This window comes from Rhincodon typus, chromosome 4 (genome assembly GCF_021869965.1).
Source record: "Rhincodon typus isolate 14 chromosome 4, sRhiTyp1.1, whole genome shotgun sequence".
Taxonomy (NCBI): Eukaryota; Metazoa; Chordata; class Chondrichthyes; order Orectolobiformes; family Rhincodontidae; genus Rhincodon; species Rhincodon typus.
In genome coordinates this window covers 76,805,005-76,826,909 of record NC_063335.1, presented here as the reverse complement: position 1 = coordinate 76,826,909, position 21,905 = coordinate 76,805,005, and the positions used below count along the sequence as shown (strand labels likewise).

At 40.5% G+C, this 21,905-nt stretch overlaps 1 protein-coding gene across 1 annotated transcript in view; it reads left to right on the top strand.

The window, feature by feature from the left end:
* The first annotated feature begins 1,717 nt into the window (after positions 1-1,717).
* dlgap1a (discs, large (Drosophila) homolog-associated protein 1a) overlaps positions 1,718-21,905 on the top strand; it is a 37,605-nt gene continuing 17,417 nt past the window's right edge. Inside the window, exon 1 of the mRNA XM_020528271.2 lies at positions 1,718-2,674. Within this exon, the coding sequence (XP_020383860.2) occupies positions 1,718-2,674 (957 nt within the window). The remainder of the gene's footprint in view (positions 2,675-21,905) is intronic.

Below are 21,905 nucleotides of genomic sequence, written 5' to 3'. Positions count from 1 at the left end.
CTCTCCGTTAAATCCAAGCAGCATAACCTCTTTCTCTCATGTTTATCGAACATCCCTTGAATACATTTATATGTTTCACCCCAACTCTTCATTATGAGAGCAAATTCCACATTCTTATCACTCTCTGGATAAGGAAGTTTCTCTTGAATCCTAACTCAGATTTCTGAGATTCATGTTCTGATCCTTAGCTTTGGTCACCGCCCTTCACATCTACCTTATAAAATCCTCTGGTGATTTTATAAACCTCTATCAGGTCACTCACAATGAAGAAAATAGCGCATCTATAATGGGCTGAGTCTATTACTGCCTGATGTGTATCACTGCTAGAGTTGCATTTCAGCCCCCCCGACTGAAATAACTCCAGAGGCTGGTATCCCGTCACCAAGTCAGCCTTTATTTACACATGCATTGTACTTGAGACTGGTCCAGCTTCCTCAGAACCAGCTCTCAGAGTAAACAGAACCTCTGACATCCCTGTTTATATCTGTCAGCCAGGGCTCCCTGGTTGAACCAGATTAATACCCCAATCAGGGAGCTTATATTCTATGAAATCCATCTGACCGACCTTATTACAATCACTACACCCACAATCACGAAACCAGTGGCTGCTCAATACTGGGTAAATTTGCTTAACCTATGGATTTGAGGTATGGAAAAAAAATCAGAAAATTTTACACTAGCTGCTGGTAATTAACATGCTTCAGAACTAGTTTAGATAGTCAACTGGTTTTGTACTCAAACTGATTCTGGAATCAGTTCAATGTAAGGAAGGCACATTCTTTAGTTTATTGTGCCTTTAATGATTTTGACATTTAGTAAGCACTAAATCAAAATTTCAGTTTTCATTTTGGATAAATACAATAGCCTCAATTTGCACACCCACATTCAGACTCCAGAAAAGTTTCTTAGGTTGCAGTTATTGTAATTTGAGAAATGTTAATGCCCACATTTCCTGAAAATGTTCTAATGAAAGGTCACAATCTGAAACACCAACTCTGTTTCTGTCCGCACAGAAGCTGAGTATTCTCTGTTTTTATTTCAGATTTCCAGCATCCAGTTTTGATTTTGGACTAGTCTAAGAACTAAACTAATCTGTTCTAATTAACTTGAAACGATGCATTGGATCAGACCTCGCTGGAGGCAAAAAGTATTATCTTGGTGCATTTATGTCAAAGCAGCAAATTACATGGAAAAAAAATCCAGCAATTTATAATAAATGTCACTTACATAATGCATGGTTTCCTGACGCTCTTACAGCATAATCAATCCACTGATGAAACTTAGACTCAAATAGTCCTAAAATAATTTTAACAGTGGAATGCTGCTTTTTAATGAACATTAGCTGCCTCTTGATCTCTGCATACATTCGAACTTATTTTATAAGAAGAGGTTATTTGATTAGCAAACTAAAATATACTTTGTCATAGAAAAATAGTTGGGTAAAAATCTTACAGAATAAGAATCAGACAGCTAAGGACTTCTCATTTTTAATTTGTATCAAATTTTAACTTGTTCTTTGGTGCCCAGAAATTACAGACTGTGTTCTTGAAGATTCAGTGACTTTTTTTTATTGTAGTGTTTTCTTTTTAATCCAAGTAATGGGAAATTATGTTACTGATTTGTTATTTGCCTTTATCACTTTTCAGGGCTTTCTCAAGACACCTCCTGATAATAACTACAATTATTAAATGACTTGGGAAAAGTATCAGCCACAAGAATGAAAGGGTTATCAAGCAACCGAGGACACCATATTGTAACCAATTGTGACCCTTCGTGTGATACATTGTCCCACCAACAGGAAAGGAAGCCATACATACTCAATCCAGTTGACTCCCAGCATGACGATCATTCCTATTGCACCCAGCGGAACTCCTTTCATTCAGAGTGCATGGTTCCGTTCAGTGATCAAATATCAAGTAGTACTTTTCCCAGAAGACATTACAGTTCACAGCATGACCTTAAGGACGAATGTGGCCTGGTGCCTGCACCTTCAACCAATAAAATCAATCGCATCCCTGCCAACCTCCTGGACCAATTCGAGAGGCAACTCCCAATCCGCCGTGATGGGTTCCACACCTTACAATATAAGCGGACAGCCCTGGAACACCGGAGTGAAAGTCCAGGAAGAATCCGCCACCTGGTTCACTCAGTGCAAAAGCTGTTTACCAAGTCACATTCTCTTGAAGGACCTTCCAAAGGAAATACAAATGGTAATAAAGCAGGTCATGATGAAGTGCATGGTACAAAACGTGGCAAGCGCAGCAAGAGCAAAGATAGGAAGTCAGAACCGAAGAACAAATCTAATATTTCAGGGTGGTGGAGCTCAGAAGATAACTTGGATGGTGATGTATGCATTTATCATGGGCCAACAAACGTGATGACCATGGGTCGATGTCCTGACCGTTCAACATCTCAGTACTTCATGGAAGCTTATAATACTATCAGTGAACAGACGTTAAAAACTTCCAGAAGCAATAATGACATGAAATGCACGACTTGTGTAAATATCCCACTGAATGTTGATGCACAAATCATGAAGAAGAGCTCGTGGTCTTCAACATTAACAGTGAGCCGAGCCCATGAGGTTTATCAGAAATCCTCAATGAATCTTGATAATAAAACCGTCATGAAATCAGAAACGTGCCAGAAAGAGCGTTCATGCCAGTATCTCCAGGTATGCATCCAATGTGTAGCAATGTCAAAGCGTATTGCTGCTGCAAATATTGTTTACAAGTTAATAGTATGTTTACATAATATATGCAAATGATCTGTGGACTGTATTGGAAACAACAAAACATTATTAGCACACTAAAACAAGAAAGATTCAGCTTCCGATTTATTACACTGGAAAGAAAAATTTCTTTAAGGGGTAACACAGTGTGGAGCTGCAGGAACACAGCAGGCCAGGCAGCATCAGAGGAGCAGGAAAGTTGATGTTTCAGGTCGGGACCCTTCTTCAGAAATGGGGGAGGGGGAAGGGAGCTCCGAAATAAATACAGAAAGGAGGGGTGGAGCTGGGGAAGGTAGGTGGGATGGTGATGGGTGAGTGCACATGGGAAGTGGCGGGGATTGGTCAGCTCCACACTATATTATCTTTGATTCCAGTATCAGCAGTTCTTACAATCTCTGAGTTTCTTTAAGGGGCACTGGTTTCACAAAAGGACCAAAGGAGCTTCTTTAGATGTATAAAAAGCAAGAGTGGGGTCAAAGGGAATAAAGGCCCATTAGACCATGAAGCTAAGGTAACAATAAGGGGGAACCAGGACATAGTTGAATAAATAGGTAAAATAAATAAGTTAAATAAATCCTTTGAATCAGTATTCAAAGTAGAAGACATGAATAGCATTCCAAATATACTAAATAATCAAGGGGCTAAAAGGTGGGGCCGGTGGAGAAAAATTAACAGAATAACTATCACTAGAGAAAATAAACTAGGGAAAAGAACGGTGCTAAAAGCTATTATGTCCCCTGGGCCTGGTGGGATACATCTTAGAATGTAAAAGAAATTATTACGGAGAAAATGGGTGCACTCATGGTAATCTTCAAAGTACCCTTAAATCCTGGAATATTACCAAAGGATTGGAAAACCACCTTTATTCACAAAAGGGAAAGAGATCAAAAACAGATAACTATAGGCCAGTTAGCTTAACATCTGTTGTTGGGAAAATGTTCGAGTGAATTATAAAGGCTGTAATAGCAAAATATTTAGAGATATATCATAAAATCAAGCAGAGTCAACAATGGCTTTATGAATCATGCTTGACAATTTTAGTAGAATCCTTTGAAGAGGTAACAAGGAGAACATATAAAGGTGAAGCAGAAGAGGTGATATATTTGGATTTCTAGAAAGCATTAATTGTGGGACCACACATTAGGCTACTTAATAAGGTGAAAGCCATATTAGCATGGATAGAGGATTGGCTAACTAGTAGAAGGTAAAGAGTTGGGACAAGGGGAGGCATTTTCAGGATGGTAACCTGTGACTAGTGGAGAGCCACAGGGATATAATATAATAGCAAAGCATTCAGAAATACATAATAAAATCGAGCAGAGTCATTGTGACTTCAAGAAGGGGAAATGATACCTAACAATATTATTATAATTCTTTGAGGAGGTAACAAACAGGATAGGTAAAGTGGAACCAATAGATATGAACACTCAAATAAAAATAAATACTGCAGATGCTAGAAATCTGATAGAAGCACAGAAAATGCTGGAGAAACTCAACACATCTGGCAGCATCCATGGAGAGAGAAGAACAGAGTTCACGTTTTAAGTGTGAGATGACTCTTCTTCAAAACTGACCATCCTAAAGAAATCATCCTTTTTAGATGGCATTGGAAGTAGTCAAGAGAAGGTTCATGAGGTTGATTCCAAACACGGAGGTTTTCTTTGATGAGAAGAGGTTGAATAGGCCGTGGTTATACTCATTGGAGTTGTGAAGAATGAGATGAGACCCCTTACTGAAACATATAAAATTCTTAGAGGGCTTGCTAAAGTAGATGAGGAGAGGTTATTTCCTAACTAAAAACTGAAAGAACTATGGATGCTGTAAATCAAAAACAAAAGTAGAAATTTGTGGAAAAGCTTAGCAGGTCTGGGCAGCATCTGTGGGGAGAAATTCAGAGATTATGAGTTTTTTTTCATTCAGAGGAAGTGAATCTATGGAATTCTTTACCACAGAGTGCTGTCAAGGCTACATTTATTCAAGGCTGAGATAAACAGAATTTTAATCAGTAAAACTTCAAGGGTTATGGGGAAAGAAGGCAAGAAAATGCAGTTAAGTATTATCAGATCAGCCATTCTCTCCTTTTGTGGCAGAGCAGACTTGATGGGTTGAATGGCCACTTCTGTACCTACATCCTGTCTTATGGTCTCACCCACACAATTCAACTTTAGAGACAGGCCTTCCTGACTCACACAGTAATTTTACTATACCTCTGGAATACACCTGACGTTACATGCTGCATTGGAAATTCCACAGCCTTTGCTTTTATTGCAAGTCTTTTAACTATTTTCCTTATACTAGATTTCACTAGCTTTATTTCCAGCCAGAAATGCCAGACTAACAAGGCTGTGGTTCAGAGGGTTATGTTTCTGATAATTTAAAGACCAAAGTTACCAAACTTGTGCCGTACGGCCTTTGCAAAATTTCCTAAATGGATTCCTCACAGAGATCCTCATTCTTGAGAACAGCACTTCATTTAACTTCTTCATGAAACTTTGTCACACAGTGACTGGTTAGAGTATAGGATGAATTGTCTAGAAATGAGGTAGAGGAAGGCAGAATTGAAGCAGTCAAGAGGAAATTGGATGATTTTTCAAATTGAAATAACGTCCAGGATTAGAGGGAAAAGGGAGTGATTGGCTCGAAGTTAAATTGCTCACAGTCAGTACAGACGCGAAGGGCTGAGTGGCCTCCTTCTACGTTATACGTAACAATTCTGCGATTGTGATGCTGCACTTTGCTACTAATGATAATTTCATAATGACTCACTGTCTCACACCACTTCATTTAGCTGCTTAGAAACACTATCAAGGCAGTTTGTGAAAATTGTTCTGAAATAAATTCCCTTTAATCAGAAATATGTTTTACTCTTCTACATTAGTTTACCCGTTTCATCCATTGGTTCTTTTGCACATTTCTTCTTGTAATGTATTGTAATAACTTCATATTGATGGAAACCATTGGTGACTGAATAACAAGTACATCCAAAAGCTTTTGCTTTTCCACTTTAACTAAGTCATTTCAGCATTGGTTGTACTTCTGCAGAGTTGCATTTAGCATAATCCCATAATACACCAGATTATCTTGAATGATGTACTGCATTAGCAGTTTCCTACATTTATCTAGATTAAGGTCTATCTGCCATTTCTGAGCCCATCTTCCAAATTGACCTAATTCTTAATATTTCAGGACTCCTTATTAATTCTGACTTGCGACATATACTATCTCATCAACAAATTTTGCAATGTTCTAAGCTGTCGCCTCTAATTAAGTTATGAATAGAAAGAATAACAAGGGATTTATAACTGGATGCATCCAACAGTGATCTGCAATGGTTGCCTAGTCACTGCCTCTAGCAGTTTTCTTCCCGATTCTCTTTCTTTTCTGTTTCCAATTGTTAAAACAATTCTCAAACAAGTTTTAAATTAACATAATTCCATTAATCTGAACTTTGTACACAAATCTTGTGAAAATGTATTAAATCCTATCCGAAAATTCAAGTAAATTATATCCTCTATATTTCCCTATTGTCATTGAAAAGGTATAATAAGTAAATTATACCCCATAATTTAATGTCAATGTTCTCCATAATGGCACATCAGTGTACAAGTCATTCTGCAAAAGCGGTTGCTTTCTGTACTTCCTTCTTTAGTTCAAAAGTGAAAATAATAGAAAATCTAAATGTTCACCACCAGCCTAAAATATAAATGAAATGTGTCTTTGCTGACGAAATACATTAATTTAATAAACAGAGCATTGCACTAGAAAAGCTCCAACATAATGAAGTGGGAAGCTCTGCTTCTTTTCCTACAAATTAGCTGAACACATTTCACATTCACATTAAAACATCGGTCACTTGCAAACTGGATTTCATGATCGAGTTTGGTTTGGTGTAGAATGAAAAATAAATGCAAGCACAACCACAAAAATTAATAGAACCAGCCTTTGCAGCTTTTCATGGAAGACTGATGTTCCTAACTAGATTATTATATATCCGACTGCTCTTTATTGCTGATGTTCATCACTTGTGTTGTGGGATCTCATGGTCTGCTTTTCAGTGACCCACTGAATCTCATCATGAGTCCCTTTTGTGTTTTTCTCCCTTAATTCCGTACTACAGAATTGGACATAATTTTACGTACTTTGCATGACAGCTCTGCTTAAGTAGCAACAATGGCATTCCACTCAACAATATCTTTAAAGTATGTATGCCATAAAATTTATGTCCCACCGATAAATAGTGTGCATTTGTGTTGGAAATATCAGAATACGTATAAAACTGTTCCAGTGTAGGACTTTTTAAAAGCCTTCTCTTAGTTATTCCTACTCCTGTCAAAATCTATGTGCGGAGTCTTATAGGAGCTTGAGCATAGAGTCATAGAGTCATGCAGCACAGAAATGGACCCTTCAGTCCAAGCGATCCATGCCGATCATAATCACAATTTAAATTATTCCCACCTGCCTGCACTTGGCCCATATTCTTCCAAATATTTCTTATTCATGTACCTATCTAAACGTCTTTTAAATATTGTTACTGTACCCATATCCACCACTTTCTCAACTTCCTACACTTCAGTGAAAAAAGTCCCAGCCTATCCAGTCTCTCCTTATAATGCAAACCATCCAATCCTGATAACAAGGTGTGGACTGGATGAACACAACAGCCCAGCAGACCCTTCTTCAGAGTCCAGACCCGAAACGTCAGCTTTTCTGCTCCTCTGATGCTGCCTGGCCTGCTGTGTTCATCCAGCTCCACACCTTGTTATCTCAGACTCCAGCATCGGCAGTTCCTACTATCTCAATCCTGATAGCATCCTGATAAATCTCTTCTGAACTCTCTCAAACTTAGTAATATCCTTCCTATAACAGAGCAACCAGAATTGCACACAGTACTCCAAACCTCCAACGTCTTGCACAAACTCAACATAACATCCCAACTCCTATACTCAAAGGTCTAAGCAATGAAGGCCGAGCGTGCTAAATGCCTTCTATCTATATGCAATGCAAACTTCAAAGAATTATGTTATTGAACCCCTAGGTCTCTCTGTGTTCTACAATACCGCCCAAGGCCCTACTTCTAATTGTATAAGTCCTTCCTTTGTTGTTTTACCAAAATGCAATATCTCGCATTTATCCAAATAAAACTCCATCTGTCACTCTTTAGCCCATTGACCCAATTGATCAAGATCTCTTTTTAATCTTAGATAACTTTCTTCACTGTCCTCTATACCAACAGTTTTTGAACAATGTGGGTTATGGTGAAATGTGTGGCAGAACCTGCAATGAGTCCCATCGCAAAGTGGAGATCATCTCACTGCACCTTGACACTTTTCACAAGCAGCAGGGCGATATTCTCACCAGGGAGCAGCGAGATGCTAATGGATAATTATTATGGTTTGTTAAATGCTTTGTTAATGCCACAACTCACCTCATTAATATTTACCCTCCCATCTAACGAAACTCGTCAAACAAGCTAGTCATCGTGGAAACTTGATATGGAACCAGAGTGTGTACCTGGTGAATTGAGCTCTCCATTGATTACTCCGAATCACCTCCATGCTGGACAAAGCCCAAAAACATCTCAAAAGATGATACTCGGCTAACTGCATACATTCTTCCTTCACAGATATGAGTATCCATCATCTACCAATCCAAAGTGACCAATCTGGCACCTCTACTATGCATGTTCTGGAATCACAGACTTTCATTGCAAGCTGCATTGACATTGCCTTAAAAAGCTGTAACAGGGATACCTAATGCATGGCCAGAGACACCCAGCCCATGGATTGGACCAGGCTGTCATTCTCAGCGCTACTCCCCTGCTCTCCTAGAGTTTGCTCACTTATCTCCTCCCTGAATGCTCACAGCACCTCGCCTTGCATTGCCAATTAGCACAGTCGGACAAACAGGCAGCTGGCCTTATTGTTAATCAATCCTCAGTCAAGGGGAAAGACATCTTGCTGTACAGCACTTTGCTACATTAATTGCACACATTCACCATGTGCAAGCAGCTTACGTAGCAAAAGCACTGTACCTGCAGCTTACAGGTAGCCATGACTCAAAGTCTTCAGGGAACAGTACTCACCAAGGTCCATGGAAGTACCCATCAGTCAGGAGGTCTCAGTACAGGAAGTTAAGGGCCGTCTCCCGTAATGGAATCTCAGTTCAGGGGCCTGGGCCTCTGCATGCCAGGAAAAGGGACGTTGTTTATCCATTGGCTCCACAGGAGCAAATCCAATGGGTAGAGTTAATGCAGTCAAGGAGATGTTGTATGCATTGATCATGAATCTGGGCATACCTTGGAGGAGAGGGTCAGTCACCGTCAGTCCATCAGGTCCACCCACAGAATCTAAGGGGGAAGGGGAGGGCAGTAAGAGCTGCCATAGCTGCTGCATTGATCCTGAGCAGGTTAGTGTTTAGAAATGGTGGCTGCATGCTCTGGGCCAGGGCGTGGTCTGATTGTGTAGGTAAAGTACTATAAACCATGGCTGGGAAGAGTGTAATGTGGGATTGGGGTTCATCCACAGTCAGGAACACCCTGCTTTAAGGGAAGGGCAGAGTGTGACCACACTAGGCATGGTTACATTACATGTCCATGGTATGGCTGGGAAGGGGAGACAAGGGTAGATAAATGTAACGAGTTTCTCAGAACTTGGGAAAGTGTGAAGTGTGTGGTAGGAGGATACATGGATATTTGGGAGCTCACTGAAAATGTCAGGCTGACTCTGGAAGTGGCTGAAAGAGGAGTGCTCGTTCTCACCTTCCATCATGTTGGAAATCAGAAGTGACCACTGGGGAAGAGAATGGCTGTGAACAAACTCAGAGCGAGTGGAGCAAGTAACTCAACTGGTGAAGGAGAGAACAACAAACACAGACTATGTGGCTTTTAAATGGGAACAACATAGGTCACAGGTACGCAGGGTGCCTACTCTCTCGTCGTCTATAGCATTGACCCTGTCTGTACATATCACCTCACTGGCACAGCCACTACTGGACAACCTTTTGGTAGTTACACATCTGTGCACAGAGGGAGAGAAGCGTTAGGAATGTTGAATCAAGAGGACTGACTGGAGTCGGAAATCATAACAGACCTCCATCCAAGAAGCATTGTGTGTGGCCATGAACTGCTACTGGCTGATGGGAAAATGCATCGAGTGCCTGCACAGAGAGACTCAAGAGCAGATACATGAAGGTCCAAATCATTAATATTTATGTACACAGTCCCATTTACAAAACAAAACCTTCTTCACCCATACCACTGAAGTAATAAGCTAGTTCATTTTCTCCCTCCCACTAGAACTGCAGGTGCAGTCCCTGCTCCTGCAGTTCGGGCTGGAGGGAGCCCAATATGATATGGAGCCCTTTGGCCTGAGAGATTTGGCAGGGGGACATGGGGCTGCTTTTGTCTAGACAGGTCACACATGCTGAAGGCCTTCCTTGGTTACATCCCTCTGCAGTAGCACACTGGAAGTAAAGCCCTGCTATTCCCTGAATCATCACAAAAGTTAAAGATTTTGTAAAAGTGCACAAAAGTCCCCAGTTTACCTGTCTTTTAGACCCATGTTGACAGAAAACATGGACCATGCTTCTGTACTTAACAAAAATTGCTATGTATTATAAATAACTAAATTGTAGATACAAATAAACAATTATGAACAGTTGATACATAATTCTACTTGTTAATACTCTGTGATCCCTTGTAAAACTCCCCCTTGTATACACATGTAGATAGAATTCATTGAGATGATCATTTTGTTCTTGTCAGGACTTGCTGCTCCTCAATCTTCCTTCTCCAGAAACTTTCACTTGCTTGCAAGAGAGACGGAGCAACTGGTTCACACTTATAAAGAGATAACAAGGTGTACAGCTGGATGAACACAGCAGTCCAAGCAGCATCAGAGGAGTAGGAAAGCCGATGCTTCGGGCCTAGACCCTTCCTCAGAAAATGTCTAGGCCTGAAACGTCAGCTTTCCTGCTCCTCTGATGCTGCTTGGCCTGCTGTGTTCATCCAGCTCTACACTTTGTTATCTCAGATTCTCCAGCATCTGCAGTTCCTACTATCTCTGAAACACACTTATAAAGTCTCTAACTTATTGGTTAAGAGCCTCAGCTTACAGCAACTGATGAAGGGAGATAAATTTGCTTTTGTCAGGCTTGAGGTGTTTTTGTTTTAACTGCAGAGAAAGGGACATAAGTGGTTCAGCTACCTAGAAACTAATCACAATGTTCTTATTAGACAGAAGACCTTTATCATCGGCAATGGGTTACCATTCCACAGACCAATCAGCTACATAACCTATGGATCTAGCTCATCAGCAACTGGACTCCCCACCCATTTCCACCATCATGTCTTGAACAAACACCAATGTAAACAGCATTTACAAAGTGTGGCTGGTATCTTATTTATAAGAAATGCAGCAATCCCTTCCAAAGTTTTTTTTTTAAACAATCCTTTTTCCATTTCAGTCCACAATGAAAAGTCCAGAAAATAAAAAGATACAGTCTCTTACACTTGACAGGAGCAAGTTGACACTCTCTGGCTTGAATTTCCAAGTTTTGAAGGGATCAGGTAGAGTGGAGGTGGAGGACACAGACCCGTCTGCCGTGTCCTGTGCGGAAACTGCTGAGGGTCTTTGAATGGTTCCACTTGTGATGCCAGCTGGCACTGCCCTGTCTCCTTGCAAGGAGGGGCAGCTAGACTGGGGGCAAGATTTCCAGCCCACCCCGTCATCACTCCTTTGGTCCTGAGGACCACTGGCCGGGGAGAGGGAATGCAGACGTGTATATCTCTCTGACTGCTGCTGGTTCTCCATGGCAGCTGGCAATCCATTCATGGTAGCTGGCAGAACACCTGGTGCCATTTCTTCCTTGGCCAGTGATGGCGCTATCATAGTGAGGTGCTCACCAGATCGATTATCCACAATCTCTACGTCTATAGTCGTTCATCAGGTGTCAGTATCTGAGTTGGTCAGGGTTCAGGAGGCGACCCTGCCAAAGCTGCCTCTGAGGCCTCTGTATTCTCATCCTTAGACATCCATGTGCGCAGTTCCCTCACAGCCTCCCATTTCTCTGAATTCATTGTGGGAATGCTTGTGAGACATGCAGGTCCAAAGAGAAAGAAGACTTTGTGGCCTGTAGTTAGAAGCGGTGTGCAATGATTGAGAGCGATAGCGAGGTTAACTGGAGAGTGGCAGTGACATGGCTACTTATTTGTTGCCCAGGACATGGATGCCTCTGCAACTTCACAGGAGCTGTCTCTGCGAGGCCCGGGATTCTCTCCACATTGGGATAAAGACACGGTTTTCAGGCATCTCCCCCAACTACTGCATGCTCTCTTTGCCCTGTCATGTGCTGTACTCTCCTCTGTAAGAAAATAGGGGTGAATGAGTCAGATGAGAGTGGATGGCACATATCTGTAATTGCCGTGGAGAAACAGTGGTGAGATCCATTGAAGGTCTGTGGAGGCAGCGCAAAGGACTTACAGGGTTCATGATGTGGGAAGCTGGGGGGAAAGTGAGTGAGGGAATATATTGCATACAATAGTGAGAGGGTAGAGCATGGACCTTGGTGTGAGGTATGTGCAGTAGCAGAGATAAACTGAGTACAAGGCAGCAGAGAGAAAAGTGTGGCATTTATCTGGGTGGAGCAGAACATGTCATTGACCTTCCCACATTATTAGCCATTCCTCAGCATCCTGGAGATGGCACAGACCTGGCTGGTGACCTTTGATCAGGCTGGTAGAATCTAATGGCATGGCCTCCTCTGCTGGTGCTTCTTTGCCATAGTCCAACCTTGTGACTAGGGCAGCACTGCAATGCCAGTGTTCATCCAGGTGCACTGCTGCCTTTTATAAATCACGCTGGTGTGAGGGATGCCTGTGTTTTGGTGCATATCTGGTGAGTGGTGAGTTGCTGTGGGAATTGCAAATTATAAGATTGGATGTGAATCAGTTGTGACAGATGCCATATGGGCGAGTGGGTGAATTTGGTACAATTGGGTGACAAAACCTGCTAGACCTCATAGCAAAGAAAATCATCCAGAAAACTTGATACAACTCAGACTTCGCTAAAACAAAACTTAAGACTCAGCCCTGTTGTCACTTTCAGTTAGTGGCAACACACATTCTCCATAATGACTAATAATTTTGGTCTATGTAAATTTTTCTTTGAGATTACAAGTGATTTGTCTACAATTAACCAGTGAGCTTATTCAATTTATAAAACACAGAATGTAAACACAAGGCCAAGCAACCTCAATTTCAGATCAAGAATGGTACTTTTTTTTTGTGGATGAATTGAACCAAAGGTTATCAGACATACATGACTCACTGATGTGAAGCAGGAGAGGGGAGGTATGACTTGCTGTGCAGTTTACCATCACAAAACTACAGTTTTACTTTGAAGTCTACATGCTAAATTGATCCATTTAAAATATGTAAATTGCATTTTTAATTTCATTGTTCTGGCATATTATCTCCACATGCCAATACAAAGATAAATTTCAGGATTAATCTTTCCTAGAGTATATTCCCCCAAGGAAAACCACGAAGATTGGTTTATTATTCACTCTGGTTGCATTTGTGTTTCCTTAGTGTACCCAGTCAACAAAAAATACATTGAAATAACACAGAATTCTTGCATGAATTTTTGAAGAAAGCAGCATTTTGCGAAACTGGCTGGCATTATGTATAAATGTCAAGGTTTGAAAAATGGGCTGGAAGTTATTTATTTCAATCCAGCTGCTAGTTTCCGCAATTGTTTATGTGGTGAGATCGCAAGTTGTGATTCTTCTCTTATACATTGTATTTCACTTTTCTCGTCTCTTTCTGGTCTGTTGCCATGCAGACCTGTCCATGAACCACTAAGCCACCTGGAAAGCTCATGCTGAGGATCCATGTTTATCTTGTCTATTGACACTATTACCGAATAGAGACAGGTGACTACATAAGTACTGAAATACAAACACTGGAGCCTTGAGGTCTGACTACAAATGGAACTTTCAACAACTAATAATGAGTTATTTACTGTCTCAGGTAATGAAAATAACAGTTTTGGAACTGATCTGTGGGATTTGGCTGCACTGTGGGATTTGTGTTATAAATGGTAGCATTTCATGACCACAATTAGAGCTATTACGCATGAATACATCTGCCAAGAGACTTATTGCCTAAGTGATTAACTAAGACCTAAACTGAAATCCAACTCCCAACTGAAACACTGACAAAGCTGCTTCACTCCAACACAATGGCCATAGATTTTCCAATGCTTTATTTATTTCTTTCTCTTTCATTCATCAGCATTCACTCCCAGTACCTACCTGAAGGTCTCTGCCAGAAATTTAGCAGCTCAAAATTTCATTGTAATTCAACATCAGACTGCCTGGGAACCCCAACTTCAGTTAAATGGTTCAATAATGGTTTTGATTCAATCTACCCATTCTGGCTCAGGGCTCATTTCTTGGACCCACCTCATGTAGCTGTCTGCCTTTATGTCCAAAACAGTTGGCAATCAGTTGTAAAAGTAAAAAGCAGATTTTAAAGTCTGATCGTTAAACTAATCTATTTTATCTTATCTGGTTTCCACAGTTGGTAACTGTCACACTTCTGACAGTGTGATAGATCATGTCCAATATGAAAGCTGCATAAAACAAAGCTAGGGTTGAAGGAGGATGTTTTATGAGTTTAATTTCACAAGCTAAAGCTGGAACACAAAACATTTAGCTTAGGAAACAAAGATAAATTCCCCAATCCATGCAGACTGCTTGGTATATGAGTTCTATCTGCCTCAGGACAAGCTGAATATAGCTCAAATAACTGCCTGTGGTAGAAAATACATTTAAATCTAATTAACAACCTACGATATTGATCTCAGTTCATTGTGTCCTTCAGAGAAGTGTCAGCCTTAGCTCAGTGGTAGCAATCTCACTTCAGAGTCAGAAGGCCGCGGGCTGGAGAGGCTTGAAGGCATGAACACTTGAATACAGTATTGAAGGAGTACAGTAGTGTCAGTGATACTGCCATTTGGATGAGATTTTTAAGCAGTTTGCCCTCAGGTGGATTTAAGAGACCCTGTAATAATATTTAATGAAGACCAGGACAGGTGCCTCAGCTGAACAGCAACACCAAGAAAAAAATGGTAGACTGGTCATTTCATTAATGTTGTTGGATCTCGCCTGGTGTCTCTAATACATTATGTTGACTACAGAAGTACATAGTCAACTGCAAAAAGCTTTCAGATGTCCAGAAATTGTGAATGGTAGTATATAAATCCACATTCTTTGCTTTGAAGAGGAATCTATTATAGCTCCATCTGCAACAGTGAAATTTATTGTGTAATACAATATGAAAATTGAACGGTACAATAGGTAGGTAGATGTTGTAGATCTGGGATGTAATCCAACTCAGACAAGTAGATGTAAATAACCTTTCAGCTTTAAAATGTGGACTGAAATGAGTTTGAGCAATATCCATCCACGATATGGGCCATCAGCTTAAATATGTCCATAGTTTGGCATGAATTGTGATGATTATCAATTGTGTAAGTATAATGCCTCAGAATAATTAGAATCAGGATCTTGAATTTCCATTAACTTTCCAGTGATGTGCCGACAGAACTTAGTAAATAGATTTTCCTATAGTACTCCTGACAAAGTTAGAGCAATATGTAGCAAACAGCCAACGAAAAATCAAAGGCTACCTTGAGAACCAACTAAAACTGTTAATACTTTGAAAATTGTTGGTGAGCAAGATGACAGGCTTTGTCAATATCCTAAATAGTGATAAATTCCTTTCTTGGAATTGGCAACATGGTCACAAATTGAAACTAATCGCAGAAACAATTGCTACTAATCGCAGAAACAAGTGAATGGGTGATTAGACTCTGAATTTCCTTATCACAAATTATGATTGAAACAAAGTCTATAAACCCATACGACAGGAATTAAATATTCGCTTGTAAAAGGCATGTTAAAAGATATGGAGAGTGAAGAAGAAAGTCACATTAGAATTAGCGACTCATGTAGAAAACAAAACACTAAGACATAATTAATATACTGAGCGATCTGTTTCTATACAATAAAATTCTATAGTTCAGAATTTCTCAATGTCATTATTTAATGGCAGCATTAATCCTCATCTCTTTATCCCTTCCTGCTTATTGGATCCAGGAAAGTAAGAGCTTCCTAATAGCAAGGCAGTGTGGAATAACAACAGCGGTAGTGTTTTCTTCATGGGAGACAAAAATCTAATTTCTCTCATGCTCCATTCAGCACTTACTGGAGGTCTCTGCTTCACTGCGTTTTGCAGTCTGTGGGGGTGGCAAATTTAAAGTCTTCATCATTAAATCTCTCTTTCAGGCAAGTTCATTGGAGGAGAAGGTTACAACACTGCCCAAAGCTTTTATTGCATCAATCTGAGCATTTCAGAGCAATGCAAAGCATGGCAAAATGCAGTTGTCCCATGCTTCCAGCTTTACTACATACTCTGGAATTCTTGCAACAACACCCCATATGTGCAGCAGTCTTCAGTTTCAATCATAAAATGTGGGTATTGCTTTGCTAGGCCAGCATTTATTTTCCTGAAGCTGATGGGGAGCTGCCTTCTTGAACTGCTGTAGTCCCTGTGGTAGAGAGTCCTTATAGTGCTGTTGGATGTTGACCTGGCAATTGTGAAGGAACTTTGATATAGTTCTAAATCAGGAGGGTGTGTGACTTGGAGGGGAACTTGCAGGTGACGGTGTTCCCATACAACTGCTGCCCTGCTCCTTCTAGCTAGTAGAGGTCACAGGAAGATGCTGTTGAAGGCACTTTGCAGAGTTACTGCATCTGGTAGATGGTGCCCGCTGCTGCTACCACCATGCATTATTGGTGTTGAAGAAAGTGGACCGAGAGCCAATCATGTGGGCTGTTTTGTCCTGAATGGCGTCAAGCTTCTTGAATCTTGAGGTATAGTGCCACAGAGTGCTACAGCACAGAAAAAGGCCCTTCATCCCATCGAGTCTGCACCAGTCTAAACAACCACCTAACCATTTTAATCCTATTTTCCAGAACTTGGCCTATAGCCTGTTACTTTGACATCGTAAGTGCACATCTAAAAACATATTAAGTAACATGAGGGTTTTTGCCTCTATATCCGTAAGGCAGTGAGTTCCTGAATCCCACCATCCTCTGGGTGAAAAAATACATTTCCTCATGATTCCTCTAATCCTCTGCCCCTAACCTGAAATTTATGCCTCCTGGTCCCTTCACCAAGGGGAAACATTTCTTCCTGTCTACCCTATCTTGTCCCTCATAATTTTATAAATCTCAGTCATGTCCCCCACTCAGGCTCATCTGCTGTAAGGAAAACAACTCCAGTGTGTCCAAAACAAAAAAAGAGAAATTGCTTGAAAAGCTCTGCAGGTCTGGCAGCATCTGTGGAGAGAAATCAGGGTTACCATTTCAGGTTGAGTGACCTTTCCTCAGAACTGATGGTAGCTAGGAAAATGTCAGTTTATATGCAGAACATAGGGTAGGGGGACAGCTAAGGAGTAAACAATAGGTGGAGATAGACCCTAAAGAGAGAGGAGAACAATGGGACAGACAAAGCAGTGGAAAACGATCCAGCTATGAGGGTGAATAGCTGTTAATGAGGACTGTTAGAGGCTATCAATGGGTTGTGTGCAATAGAAGACTATGTGGTAACAAGGCCTGGTGTGTGGAGGTTGGGGTAAGGACATGGGAGAGCTCCAGCCCTAAAATTGTTGAACTCGATATTGAGTCCTGAAGGCTGTAGAATTTCCAAATGGAAAATGAGGTGCTGTTCTTACAGCTTGTGCTGAGCTTCACTGGAACACTATAGCAAGCCTGAGACAGAGATGTGGGCCAGGGAACAGGGTGGTGTCCTGACATGGCAGGCAACTGGAAACTCAGGGTCTTTTTTCTGTAGAGAACCTAGGTGTTCAGCGAAGCGGTCACCCAGTTCCAACATAACCTCCCTGTTCTTAAACTTTACGTCTCAGCTAATAAAAGCAAATATTCCAATGCCTTCTTCATCTACCTGTCCCACTGTCCCAGTGGCCTTGCATACCAAAGTCCCTCTGATTCTCGCTGTTGAAGCTACACTTATCCATGCAAGTGAAGAGTGTTCCTTCACACTCCTGACTTGCCTTATGGATGATGGTCAGGCTTTGGAGAGACAGGGGATGAAGTAATTGCTGACCTGCTCTTGTAGCCACTGTATTTATATGGCTAGTTCAGTTCAGTTTCTGGTCAATGGCAATCTCCTGCATGATGCTTGTTGTAAGACTATATTCAGCACCTGGGTGCTGGGGAAGAGAATGGGGAGGCAAGACATACCTAGGGATGGTGATGGGAGCATCTGGGACATAGTAAGGTTTGATTCGGTGAGTGTGATATGTCAGGCTGTTAAATGCTTGACCAGTCTGTGGGGCAGCTCTTCCTATTTTGGCACAAGCTCCCAGACGTTAGTAAGAAGGGTTTTTCAGGGTCTTCCGGCCTGTTTGTGCCATTGTCATTTCTGATGCCTCTGTCAATGCTAAGTCGTCCATCTGGTTTCATTCCTTTCATTAGAATTTTCAGCAGTTGGATACATTAAGTGGCTAATTGTGCCATTCAGTGAAAAGATAATTGCTGTCTGTCTAGTATCATGTGACGGCCAGAGCAGATAAGGACAGCAAATTTTCTTTACTAAAAGACATTAGTGAATTTCCCCATTGAGCAACTTCGTTCTATCTGGCAGGTACCAGAAGTTGATAACTTCCTTGGAAGACTGCATCAATCTGCAATATCCAATAAGCAATCCTCTTTTAAAGGTTGGGCCATAGCTATAAGCTTGCCTGGCCTCACCTCCTGTGGATGAAGGACATTTTGTTCCTCAAGGGAGGTACCTCTTGGTATTGTTCTTTCATTTTCATCTCCTTCTCACCCACGTTGAGTGAATCACTTTGTGACCTGCTCTCAAATTGATTGTCTCGCTGCTCCTGTGGTCATGGTTCTAAGTTATTGGTTCTGTGCAGGCCGAAAGTAATGCCAGGTATAATGATCCCAGCTGATGGTACTACTGGAAAAGGCTGATCCCAGAATGAAATCCAGCTTGATAGATAATTTTTAAATATTTTAGTTAACATGGTGGTCAGTCTTTGAAACATTGTTACACGAGGCTGCAGAGTTTCTTTGACATCAGAGTGGAAGTTTATTGCAGCAAATATGGAAACAAAAACCATCTAGATATTTAGATATCTAGATATTTAAGAATGTTTAGAAAAATGTTAAAACACACCACAAAACAAAGTTTTCAGCCTATTTTCCAATACTATCAATGTACAAAGATCCAAATCCAGAGAAATTACCCCTTTACATCAAATCTTCACATTCTATTTAAATAAATTTTCCCAATTTCTTTCCTGTAGATGCATAGAATTGAACACCACACTCTTGCTGAGACCTGACCTGTGCTTTACATACGTATAGCATAGCTCCATTATGTTTTATTCTATTGTTCCATTAATAAAACCAAGGATCCCATATTCTTTCATAACAACCTTCTCAATGATCCTGCCACTTTCAAATAAACAAATATTATCAGCTCATGCACCTGCGTTAAAATTGTAACCTTTAATTCATCATGCATCTCCTCGTTCTTGCTATCAAAATGGACTACTTCATATTTTTCTGCATTGAATTTAATCTGTCGTATGTTCTTGCCATTCACCGGTCTATGTCTTCCTGAACCTTGTCAATAATCTCCTCATTACTTGGTACAATTGTGAGTTTTGTATAATCTGGAAAGAAATGACATTATACCTTGTATAACCAAGTCCAGGCCACTAAATAAATTAAAAGATATAAACTACACATACCCAAACAACATTAGTCTGTTTATTAATCACTGTTCTATTCCGAGTTAACAGCTGGAATACCATCTCCCTCTGATGCTCCTGGATTAGAAACATATTAGCTAGGAGTCCTGGACTTGGTCATCATCCAGTACCAACTTCTAGAAAATGCAAGTGGGCAGGCACTCTGAAACTGGGATCAGGCTTAAATGCTCTGAGATCTGCCATGCCAAACCAACCCATGCTAGAACAACATGCCAATGTTCACATTCCAAGTTCATTCCTTAAGAAGGAATGACAGAAAGATGGAATGAAGGAAAGAAACTTGACCTCTTTTCTGGGCAGAAAATTGTGACCAAAAGAAATAATTTTACAGGCTACGTTCTCATCCCTTAAAGATAACTGAAAGACATCACACTTTTTATGGGTAAGGCTAGTGCTTTTTCATGCTTCTTCGTAAAACTTTGGACTGCTGATCCCCAAACTAGCAAAAACCCCACCCTCGCTTCCACTCCCAGTTACTAAAACCAAAAAGATGGCTTTGAGACTTGCTTTGTTAGCTATTTTAGAATTATAACAGTCAGAACGTTTCCTACTGTACCACGACGATCCCTGCACAAAGAAACCAGAGGAAGTTCGCCCCAGTGTTTGAATTCCATTTGCCTTACAGCAATAGTGGAAAGATTGTGGTACAAAAGCTGCGCCATATATGCTTGTCTAATTTCCACTAAGCCCAACTTTCAAAATGTTTGGATATGATCATCAAGCAATAATAAATGCTCTTGTATAAATTACATTTGATTTATTTATGCATATGCATATTAAGTGTGATTTGCTAACATGACTTAAACTTCTGTGTCCTATTCAATAGTCAGTCTACTAAAGTGACCCGGCTATCAATAATAATGTATTGCTCATATTTTCGGTAATTTAAATGTTAAATTATCATACAATCATAGAGTTTAGAAGAGGCCTTTTGGTCCATCAAGTCCGTACTGCCAAAATTCATGCACATTGTCTTCAAAAGCCTTAAAAATATTATCAAACAACAATTGCTGATGCCATTAAAGAGAAATCTTTTTAAGATGAATTCAACTGTCCAGAATTAGTTGATTAGAGAATTTCTGATTAAAAATGCATAGTTACTTATAATTGTTTTGGTAAATACGTGAAGAGTAACTGTACCTTACTTGTGAATGCTTAGTTTTGTACCCTCCCCTCAACCACCCCTTTAAGCATCATATTTTTGAATCATCCAGTATATTTCAAAAGGAAGGCTGATGCTGTTATGTCACCTCATAATCTCTTTATACTTTACAAGGCAATATTCAGTCTCCTTTCAATACCAGGGAACATGCTAGCTAGTGTCTCTCAATCACTCATTTGTAACCATATTGAACTGCTTGTAAGAGGTTTATCTGAGTAGAAATTGCCATTTCATACAACATTTCACTTCAGTGACACCGTGAATGCAAATGTTACTTCGGTCCATCACTCTTGCTATAAGCCATCTGTTTGCAGACTCATTCAGCCAATATTGTAAAACATTGGAACAAGGGATAAGTAAGAATCACTGGTACATGTCTGGGTACCTGTTTTTATAGGATTATGCAGCAATTTAGTAAAATCAGCTTCTATTTCAAACAATGAGAGCAGTTTAACAGCTTTATGTTGTCGTGAAAGTAATGTCTGCACCCTCACACTGTTGCTGCTTATGTGCCCAATGATCTATCCACTCTACCCAACCATTGCTCATCTATATGCTGCTTCTCGCAAACTAAGGTAATTAGCTGAGTCCATAACATACTTTATTTACATTTGCAAGAAGTGACACAAGTTTCTTTGCAAGCAAAAAGATATGTTCAAGCCCTGTGCCTGTTTTTAGAAAGACACGGGAGGTCTGGAGAGCCAACTGTTCCCTATTGCTTTCTTGATGTAATGCCTCACTTAATCAGAGTCAACTTACCAACCGATCAGAATCGCATCTTTCTATAGTGCAACTTGTTGAAATCATTTAAAGTTTGGCATTCTTGTATTTTTCCCGATGAGTGAAAGGCACAAAGCTTTGGGGACATAACTGTCATTTCAGTGAATGATAAGTATTTCCCACTCAACCGATTGTGAAATCTTTTAGGACAGGAGAGAATTTGGGGTTTGGAAAACTATAACATGGAAAGGAAAGGTAATGGTAGAGATTGGGGTGGGAGGGGCACAAGGTGTTTGGTGTGTGCATTATCTTCCAGCTGTCCATGCTAATTTACCAGACTGCCCTCCCATCCAGAAGTCAATTAATTCAAATAAGTGCTGTGTTAAAAAAACTCACAATCGGTTGAGTGGGAAATACT